We start from the raw sequence: 11,150 nt of genomic DNA, 5'->3' as shown, positions 1-11,150 counted from the left end.
TACTCAGAATGCTGAGGTGGGTAGATCACTTGAGCCTGGGAGGTTGAGGCTGCAGTGAGCCATGATTGTGCCACCGCACTAAGCCTGGGTGACAGTGATATCCTGTCTCAAAAAAAAAAAAAAGGAAAATGGGGAGGTAGGAAGATACCTGAGTTTCTCCTGATTTCCTTGTGGCCAGGAGCTCATTCTAAGTAAAGTAAACATGTGGTCTCACCTGGGAATGCACTGGGTGGTACAGTCCAGTACACTCTGCTGTGACTGTCCCCCTGCCCTCAGACCCAGGGGCTCAAGGAGCAGCCAGTACTAAAACCCAGTTTATTCAAGCACACATCAACCCTCACATGTCACAAAAGTCTCTGCAGTGGCTCACCCACTGCTTCCACCAGTTTCTCTTATGCTCCTTTTAACCAGTTGAGGTGACCTAAGATGATTTCTGTAGGACTTGCCAGGTGAGTTGGGGACAGACAGAGAAAGATTTGCTCTTTAAAGCAGATACTAGGTGGTGTTTAGTGTAGGCCAAAGTGGGACTGTGAGCAGTAATTTGGGGGTGAGGGGATCTTACTTGGAAAAGAGGCAAATGAGGGATGGGATGTAACTCAACCAGAGCACTTACCAACACACCCCCTTCCCTGGCAATGCTGGAGGAAGTGCAAGGCCAAGGAAACGAGACACGGTTCCATTAAGTAACAAAAAACCAGGGCTACAATCTAGACTTCTTACACTACAGAGCCTAATACATAGAAATAATTTATGAGACAACCTCAATATCTTTCAATTGAACGCATTTATTGAGCACCTACAATGTGCCAGCATCTTTTACAAGGGTAATACTCCAAACGAGTCAGGATCCTCCAGAGAGTATTGGGAGGCCTTCTGGATGAGGAAGATGCTACTGGAATGGCCAGAAATGGAAGGGAAGGCTTTGGTAAATGTGTTCCTGTGACTCCCTCTCCATGGAGGGACTGCCATTTCCATGCGGTCTGCAGTAGGCGTCCTCTCCCTGCTCACCTGATGCTATGGGAACATTTTGCATTTCTTGCTTTCAAATGTTGTCTATGATGTCCTTTGGGGTCACTCAGTTTGGTAGATTGGACTGTGATGAGGGCAGGTCCCAGAGTTGTACTCTAAAGCAGTCCTAGGCGAGCATGTGAGCATACTGAAATAAGGACACCGATTAGGGAGAAAGAAGGAGCCATCCCTTGGCCGTTAGCCTTTTTTTTTTTTTTTTGGCCTCACTGACTTTTGCTACTGATGAACTTGCTTCTCTGTTCATTGGAGGTGGTATCATCACCTCTGAATTATTTTTCTCCTTCTTCCTAATGTTTGCAGGTTGCTTTTCATTATCAGCTATTGACTGAATCACATTTCTGGGCAGAAGGTGCAGTGCTGGTGGGTTTCCAGGAATTGGCTCTGCAGAAAGAAGCTCCTTCCTGTTCTGAGCCCTGTGGTTCTGTAGTCATTGGTCTAACCTGAGTAGCCCACTTTCTTGGCATGACACACCACAGCAGCATTAGGTGGGAGACTTAGAATTTTTGTTGTTGACTGGAGCTGGGATGTTGAATCAACCTCAGGCAGCAGCCTAGCTCAAGGGATAATAAACTATGACACTTGGGCCAAATCTGGCCCACCAGCTGTTCTTGTAAATAAAGTTTTATTGGCTGGGAACGGTGGCTCATGCCTATAATCTCAGTACTTTGGGAGGCCAAGGTGGGTGGATCACAAGGTCAGGAGTTCGAGACCAACCTGGCCAACATGGTGAAACTCTGTCTCTACTAAAAATACAAAAAATTAGCCAGGCATAGTGGTGCGCACCTGTAGTCCCAGCTACTCGGGGGGCTGAGGCAGGAGAATGGCGTGAACCCGGGAGGCAGAGCTTGCAGTGAGCTGAGATTGCACCATTGCACTCCAGCCTGGGCAACAGAATGAGACCCTGTCTCAAAAAAATAAATAAATAAATAAATAAAGCTTTATTGGAACTCAGCCATTCCCATTCATTAACATTATTACCCATGGCTGCTTTCATACTACAGTGGCAGAGTTGAGTAGCTTCAACAGAGACCGTACGACTAGCAAAGGCTAAAACACTCATTATCTAGCCCTTTTCAGAAAAAGTTTGCTTACTCCTTATCCTAAATTAGGAGACTATATGTTTTTAAAAATTTAAATTAGAGCAGAATATTACAATTCTGAGTGTTGGAGAGTCCAGAATGCTTGGGGCAAGACCTAAAGCTGTCATTACAAGGATGGCAAAGACTTGAAGCTTCAGCTGAAGACCGATGGTTGGTAACTGCTGCCTGGAGGGTCGTGTTGGAAAGGACTCTGAGGCTGTGTCTGGGCTGGCGTGGGCATTTCCAGAGAGATGAACACTGTGCCATGATTAATTTAAGGAGCACCAGCCTGGGAATTGAGCTTGGCAAACCCACGCTCTTCTTCCTCAAAGGTAAATAGTATCCAGGGACGGCTTGGCACTGCCCCTGATGCCAGCCTTTGGCATTGCTGAGGTTGGAGCTGTAAACAAACATACTCTTACTGAGGTGAGAGGGAGGTGAGATTCAAATACCATTCACAGTGTGACAGTAGCAGAGAACAGGCAGGAAAAGCCAAGGTCGTTGGGCTTCAGCGTTAATTAAAGCTCCCATGCAGTCATGTGAGGCTGGCAGTGCACTGGTGTTTGTTCAGGAGAGCGTTTCATGTAAAGTTTCCCGTTTTGGGGAGAACATCATTATTAATCTGTGTGATCAAAATGCTGGCTAAAATGTTCCAAATCATTAAAAAATGAGAAACATAGGTGTGTGACCCAGCATGGTCACAGCAGAAAGCAGTATACAGTCCAGCTCCTGTCATTTGAATATTGCCCTTAGACTGTAGTTTTTGAAAGTTGAAGAATCTTAAGACTACCTACCCATGATGTCTAATTCTGTAATCCCAACAAATGCTCTTCCTCAGTGATCCAAATAAATTTAGGTAGTGGAGTGGTCTTCAGAAGCCCATCATCCATTCCAGTGAAATGTGCTATTGAAAAGGTGTATGCAAATCTACTTTCTGAAACTCACATATTTTAAATGCACCAAGAGTCTGTTACTCATGCTAAATCTTTATAAAACACATTAGCGACCTCTGTATAAATCCAGATTTTCAGGTGTTGCATGGCTTCAAGGTGAGAAATTACCTGTAGTCTGATACATGTTTACTTCTCAAGCTGACTTTTTCCACTATAAGCAGTGCTTAAACATCCCTAGGGCCACTGTTCTCTGGTAATGTAAATATATATGGAGAATCCAGTAAGGTGTGCGTCCTGTTATTATGCAGTAATCCCTCATACAAGTCACTTACTATCTCTCCCACACTCAACGTTTTGGCCTTAATTGATTTTCCTTCATACCATGGAAAAATTGCCAAATTGGTTCTGGCTGACTAGGTTTTCTTTTCATTTCAAATAATTATATAAGCCATTTAAATTGTATAAACCCACTAAACCATATCTCAAATGCTGAATATTCAAAAAATATATTTTATGACAAGTTTGTTGAGAATTTATTTGCATAAAAATGCCAGTATTTTTCTGCTGTGTCTCTAGAGATATACCACCCCCCAGCTAAGAGTGGGTGGTAGGCAAATGTGCTACGGGCTCCTGGGAAATGGATCATGAAGAATGTGGTGTGCTCAGTGGCCAGAGGGGCAGTGGGGCCTGAGTCTGTGTCTCTGAGTTTGTGTATTTCGAGAACAAGAGCAGAGGGCATTCAGATGTAGAATTCCTCCATGTCATTATCCCCGGGGCCAGCCGACCCTGGGGGTGGTGGCACGTTTCCATCAGTCTGCTTGACTTTGGGGGTATCACATGGGAGCTGTGGGGAGGAGTCTGTGAGGGTGGAGGTGCTGGGAGCTGGGGGAGCAGCACCAGCTGTCGCTGAGGAGCTGGAAGACCTTTTGATGAAGAAAGGGAGGGAAGCCCAGGAGGCCTCTGTGGTCACCCTGCTGACAGCAGGCAGTGGTCCCTCCCTGGAATCCTTGTGAGCTGCCCAGTGGCTGCTGCATCTTTCGGAGGGGAGAGATGTCTCCACTGTGCTGCAGAACCTACTGGGTGCAGAATACGCAGAGACCACAGACAGGTCCGATGAGGACAGCCGCAGGCCTGTGTCCACGTCTGTCTCCTGGGCCCCCTCTAGATCATCGATAGAGAGGAGGTGGCCATGCCTCCACTCTGATGCCCTGTGCCCTGGGGCACCTGTGCTTGAAAACCACTGTGGTTCAGCTGAGGAGGCCAGGGAGGGGCCACCCGTGGGCAAACAAAACAAGGACTTGCTTCTCTGGAAAGACCAGGGAGGGTTGGGGGTGCTGTTGGCTCGTCCGGCAAATTCCTGCTGGTGCCCAGGAGGCAGGCCTGTCCGGATGGGCCCCGGGTGAGGATTGTTGAGCAGGGACTGCTGACTGCTGCCAGGTGTATGGCTCGGTACAGCAGTGCTCGGCAAAGGAGTGGAATGACGTTTCTTCTCGGAGGAATGATGCACTCTGCCAGGTTTAGGAAACTTCTTATGCACCCTTTGTGCCTGTGGGGGGAGAGGCAGATCATATTAGTGCGGGATGGGAATTGTTAAATGCATCAGGAAACACAGTTAACAATCACTGGAAACTCCTGGCAATGTCATGGCAATAAAGCATTACCATCGTTACCAGTTCTGCAATCTCTAGAGCAAAGACAGAGGTAGCAGAGCTTTGAGGAGCACCAGACAGACTTTTCAGTCTGAGGAGCCATCTCCGAAGCTAGGAGGAGATTCAGCTCCTTATGACAATACAGAATACTTTTTAAAGCATACATGCCCATTGCGCTCAACAAACTGGCAAAAAGAACACGGGCCTGGCTGAGTAGGATAACGGAGATAAGAATTATCACAAAATGCAAAAAGAATGCTTGCAGGGTTTGTTTCCTTCCAACCAAAGAGTCACAGTGTGCTCACCTGATAGACACTGTTTGGAAATGTTACTGATGAGAGGACAGAAGTGATCAGTATGGGCTATGCACAGACAATTTCAGACCAGAACCACATGAGATGTGATTCTAGTACATGCATGATAGCCAGGACACAATCTTAGGGTGGGGTGGTCCATGGTTCCAGACAGTAAATCCTCCATGAGTGAGGGGCTGTCGGGGTTAGCATTTATCTACTTGTTGCTAGTAACTACTGATTCCTCTATATACGTTGCCTTTCAGGAACAGTGTACAGGAAAGGGAGCTGCCACCTGCTGACTGTTCCTGCAGATCCTGCAGGGGTTGGAAGAGCAGCTTTGCCCTGTCATATCCCAGCCTGTCCTCCTGGTCCAGCAGCCCTCTCCCGCCCTTACTGCAGCTCACCAGTAACCCATTTCTGTTGTGCCGAACTGGAGACCTCTCTTCCAATGCGCATTTGCACCAGGGTCTGCTTCTCCCAGGTTCTCTCTCTGGTCTGTGTCCAAGCCTACAGGCCAGAACCCAAGGCCAACCCTACTATGCATCCAAGGTTTCAATTAAATAATGGGTTTGGGGGCAGTCGGTCTGGCTTGACTTAGTATATATTAATAGTATCTGATTTACAAATCCCTGCAATAAGAAAAGGGTTCTGACTGGGGTTTACTACAGGGGCTCTCTCTTGGCATCCAGCAGGAATGGAGTCACCCCTTTGGGACCGGGTAAGGAGCAGCCCCAAAAGGCTCAGATGTGCCTGAGAGGTGTCACAGGTGGGTGGCTGCTGGGGAAACAAACCAATTTTCTTAATCATTTGAATTGGCTGAATAAAAGAGAAAATAAGTCATGAGGCTATTAAAGAAGTCCTTGGGTACAGAGGTTGTTTCCGGGGGACGGGGACAATGTTTATTAATTCAAATGTCTATCTTATTTTTTCCAAAGGCCAATTCCTTTGGGTGCCCTGATGTCATTTTCTTTCTTGATAAGTATGCATCACCTTGTAACTTCTGTCTGCAAAGTCTTATTTGAGAACATGCACTTGGTGAAAAATTATTGCAGTCCGAATCTGCCTGAAAAAGGAAGCCTTTGTGGTTGCTTTATGAGGAGCAGAAGGTCAAGGTTCCCATGCAAGGAATGCCAGGGGACGTCTAAATCTTCCCACTGTCAGGGAATAGGGCACTGTTCAATTTGGCTTAAAATCAGGCACAACTGATGGAGGATGAACATTGTGTAGTTTTGCAGAGATTTTCATGACTGTGCTTGTTTAACAGAAATCTATCTGTACTCTCTTATTTTTACCACATGATGAAGGTAGGAATCCAGACAAACCCTACATTCTGCTGCTTTGAAGAGAGATGGTACCCGGTCTTTGTCACTGGAGGGTGCCCACGTGCACAGTGGAGCTGCCTGCTGGGTGGGCAGAATTTGAGGCTGACATGGCACTGTGAATAACAGCAGGAATCCTGGGCGGCAGCAGGAGGCAGGTGGCTGAGGAGCCTCCACATCCCTCCTGAGGCCTGGAGCTGATGTGCCTGCAGGGTTTGGATCTGGGAAGATCTGGTGGTATTCTCTGGCTCTGTCCAGTGGCAGAGGGGTCAGTTTCTAAAAGTGGGGTCTTGTTGGATTTAAAGACAACTTGCACCTGTGAAGGTTGGAGCTCCTTTATGTGCTGTTCCCCTGGTGATGGTTCCATCTCTGGCCTCTCCTGTGTGCTTGTCTGCTGACCAGAAACACTAGAGGCTGAGAGGGAGTTACTTTAGATGTTTCCAGAGACTCCTCCTCAGTGGACCTTTTTAGAGTGAAACGGGAACCTGAATCCTCCTCACACGGAAGCCTCCCCCAGGGTTTCAGCTCTTGGGGGCTGCCCTCCTGAGCTGCTCCAAGTGACAGCAGCGATGTACTGGTTCCTTTCTTTCTCTTTGAAGCAGTGCAGGCTAGCTGCCTCCCTGGAATCCAGAAGCTCCCTTCTTTCTATTTAAGGAACTCTATCTAAGGAACAGAATAGCATCACATAAATTGATGTGCTTAAGGCAACCAGCCTGGGAAATTTGGTTATGTCCCTAAAGTCACCAAAAAATTGGAATTCAGTAACTGATCCAAAAGTTTTCCCTGCACCTTTGAGTGCAGTTTGCTGTTGGGGAAGCAAAGGGGTCTGCGGCGGACCACTGAGCCAAAGCACCTTTTTCAAGGATCTGGGTGTCAAGAGGCTCATTCTCTGGCACATGGATAGAATCCTTTCTCTTTTTTGAGACAGAGTCTCGCTCTGTCGCCAGGCTGGAGTGCAGTGGTGCGATCTCAGCCCACTGCAACCTCTGCCTCCTGGGTTCAAGTGATCCTCCTGCCTCAGCCTCCCTAGTGGCTGGGACCACAGGCACGTGCCACCATGCCCGGCTAATTTTTTGTATTTTTAGTAGAGACGGAGTTTCACCATGTTAGCCAGGATGGTCTTGATCTTCTGACCTCGTGATCCACCCGCCTTGGCCTCCCAAAGTGCTGGGATTACAGGCGTGAGCCACCATGCCCGGCCAATTCTTTCTCTTTAATTTTTTACTTTTTATAGATTTAGGGAGTACAAGTGCAGATTTCTTATGTGCAAATACCACATAGTGATGAAGTCTGAGCTTTTAGTTTACCCATCACCCAAATAGTGAACAGCGTACCCAGTAGGTAATTTTCAGCCCTCACTCCCCACTCACCCTCCCACCCTCCCACCCTGTGGACGCGCCAGTGTCTCTTAGTCCACTCTGTATGTCCATGTGTACCCATTGTTTAGGTCTCACTTCTAAATGAGAATATGTGGTATTTGACTTTCTGTTTCTGAGTTATTTCACTTAAGATAATGACCTCCAATTCTAACCATGTGGCTGTAAAAGATGTGATTTCATTCCTTTTATAGTTAAGGAGTATTCCATGCTATTTACACACAATTTTTTTTCCAGTCATCCACTTGATGGACACTTAGGTTGATTGCATATCTTTGCTACTGTGGATAGTGCTGTGATAAACATACGAGTGAAGCTATCTTTTTGGTAAGAATCTTTTCTTCTTAAATCACTAGTAAGGTGATTCTGCCCCTCCCCCAGGAGCCCTGGCAGAGTCTCATGATTTGTTCATGGTCAGGGACTTTACCCTCAGCCTCACACCTCCTCTTTCCCAGTAAGATCATTTCCTCTTGTTTTTTCCTTGGCAGAAACATAAACAGTGTGACAATGTCTGCTGGTAATGAGCCCGTGATGGCCATTTTAACACAGGGACTAATACAAATTTGGGGCTGTCTCAAGAAAATTGGGCAACAGGTTCACATTGAGAAATCAGAGTCCTGCTCTAAAGAAAAACACCATGTTTTGTTTTCCTTTCCCTTTCCTTTGGGTGGTTTTCATACACTCACTAAGGATGCTGGCCATGGGCAAAGCCTGTGTTGTCTTTTTGGAATGGTCAGTACAGGAAGAGGATTTGGATGAAAAGGGCAAAGTTCACTCTAAGAATGGACAAAGCCCATACATGTTTTGTAAAATCAGTGATGTTTTTGGTAGAAAGTTTGAAAGTTGTCAAAGAGATGCTGAACTAGACAGGATGGCGGTTGAGCAAACGCTTGCTGGATTGTCATCTGTCTACCTTCTTTTCCTGTCGCCATTATGGAAGTGTAAGGCTTTCTGGAAAATCATCAGTTATGGCAACATACCAATTCCATTCTCTGCATAGAATGGCAGGTAGTATAATACAGGGTAAAAGTACTTATTCCCCCAAATTGGTAAAATGGCAGCAAAGTGATAATTAGCATCGCCTGTGGCTTCCTGCCAAGAGTTACTTGGCCTCCCTAGCTTCACCCCGCATACCTCTTGAGTGATCTTTCTGGAAGTCAAACCTGAACAAGCTCCTTGGCAAAACTCACTCCTTGGCAAGCTCTACAAGACCCGGCCTACCCCTTGAGCCTTGTGTCTTTCTAGAATCCTAACCCATGTGCTCCAGCAGTTTACAACTACCATGCTTCCAAACACCTCATGCTCATCTGTATCTCCTGACTTTACATGGTGCTCCCAGTGTCTGTGCACTTACAGAATATCTGCCATCTTCGGAGACAAAATTCAAGGTGCTGCTGTGAAGCCTCATTTGGCCACTTCCCCTCATTTGGTGAACAACATGCACTCATTTCTCTTGGGCATATTCCTAGGAGTGGAGATGCTGGGCCACAGCATGAGCATGTTTGCAGCTTTAGTAGATACTGTCAGTTTTCCAAATTGGTTGCATCGATATATAATTCTACCAGGAATTTATAAGTATTCAAGTTGCTCCACATCCTCACCAGCATTTGGCATTGTAATTCTTTTTAATTTTAGCCATTCTGGTGGGTAATGGCATTTCATCATGTTGTTAATGCATTTCCCTGATGAGTGATGATATTGAGCATCTTATGAGATGTTTACAGGCTATTTAGGCATTCTTTTTAGAGACATGCCTGCTCTTTATGCATACTCTGGATTTAACACCTTTCTTAGGTATATGCATTGCAAAAAATATCATCGGCCAGTTTGTGGCTTACCTTTTTGTTCTCTTATTGGTATCTTTTGATGAGCAGAAGTTCTTTTTAAAGTCATTTATCTTTTTTTCTTTAAGGCTGGTACTTATTGTGCTCTGGTTTATTTCTTTATTTCTTTAGAGACAGGGCCTCCTTCTGTTACCCAGGCTGGAGTGCAGTGGCACGATCATAACTTATTGTAGCCTCAAACTCCTGGGCTCATGTGATCCTCCTGCTGCAGCTGCCTGAGTAGCTAGAGCTAAAGGCATGTGATACTATGCTCAGCCATTTTTTTTTTTTTTTTTTTTTTTTTTTTTGGGTATATACAGGGTCTGGCTATGTTTCCCAGACTGGTCTTGAATTCCTGGCCTCAGGTGATCCTCCTGCCTTGGCCTCCCAAAGCACTGGGATTTCAGGCATGAGCCATCATGCCTGGCCCCTTGCTCTATTTTAAAAACTTTTTGCTACTGCATCCAGTAGCCATTGTGAACCAGGATTCCTGAGTACTGTGGATGCCCACAGGTAGGACAGAAAATAAGCCACTCTTGATTAAGCCACGATTCTTTAGGTCCCTATCATTCTCCGTTGAACTTGAGCTTACAAATTACCTCAACAAATAAGAGATATTGATATATTTAGAGGAACTGGGTTAATTGTTAAATCTTCACTTAGTTCTGTGAGGCTTTTAGAAACTGGGTTGCTTGACATCTGATCCTGCAATTATGTGTTTAAACAAATGTTCAGTTTTGTACATAGCAAGCACTCGATATATTCCTGAATGAGTAAATACAAAAATACATGTGACATACAAGTACATATCTTCTAAAATAACTTAAGTAATTTTAAGGTACTTATACATGTGTAAGTTATGATATATGCCTATATATCATAAGTCATAAATACCAATAAATATTATTTGATTTTAACAGAAAAAAGTTATGAGGACTCTGATATTTTTGGGAAAAGCAGTAGCAACATCTAATGATAAAGAGCAACTTTTCAAATAAAAAAAATATCTGAGTAGTTGCCTCAGGGACCAGCTTTGTTTAATACAGGTTGAGAATTCCTAATCCCAAATCTGAAATCCAAAATGCTTCAAAATCTGAAACCTTTTGAGTGCTGACATGATGCTCAAAGGAATGCTCACTGAAGCATTTTGGATTTTGGATTTCCAATGCTCAAGTGATAAGCATAATGCAAATATTCCAAAATCCAAAAAAAAATATGAAATCTTAATCACTTCTGATCCCAAGCATTTCAGAGAAGGGATAGTCAACTGGTATCAGTAGCAACTCTTGTGAAAATGTGGCAAGGATCCCAGGAGATACTATTAATAAACAGAAAAGGGCTGGGCACCTAGAAGTTCTAGGAAACAACATGGATATTGATCTGATGTATATTAAAAAGCTATTCACTTAAGGAGGAACAATACAGAAAATCAAAGTGACAGCTGAGGACCCGGAGCTAGCGCCAACAAATCTAATGATAGAATCTGTAAAACTTGAAAGAATATCATGCCCAGGTGCAAGCTTTCTCTTTGTATAAGTTCTGCATCTTTCCCCGAATATTTATTTTTGGTGTAATTTGTGAATTACCCTGCCCACTGGCTGTAAAACACAGGAGTAGACAGAACTGATTTTTATATTAACAAAGGATCATCAGAGTTTCGTTAAGTATCATTGATTTTAGGAAATT

The 11,150-nt window shown here is 44.9% G+C and overlaps 1 protein-coding gene across 2 annotated transcripts in view; it reads right to left on the bottom strand.

Annotated features, from left to right (window-relative positions):
* Positions 1 to 765: 765 nt before the first annotated feature.
* FAM124A (family with sequence similarity 124 member A) overlaps positions 766 to 11,150 on the bottom strand; it is a 62,331-nt gene continuing 51,946 nt past the window's right edge. For both annotated transcript variants that reach the window (XM_055244519.2, XM_055244520.2), the window contains one exon: positions 766 to 4,547. In XM_055244519.2, the coding sequence (XP_055100494.2) occupies positions 3,741 to 4,547 (807 nt within the window). In that variant the 3' untranslated portion in view covers positions 766 to 3,740. The remainder of the gene's footprint in view (positions 4,548 to 11,150) is intronic.

This window comes from Symphalangus syndactylus, chromosome 15, assembly GCF_028878055.3.
Source record: "Symphalangus syndactylus isolate Jambi chromosome 15, NHGRI_mSymSyn1-v2.1_pri, whole genome shotgun sequence".
Taxonomy (NCBI): Eukaryota; Metazoa; Chordata; class Mammalia; order Primates; family Hylobatidae; genus Symphalangus; species Symphalangus syndactylus.
This window is presented reverse-complemented; position numbering and strand designations above follow the sequence as displayed.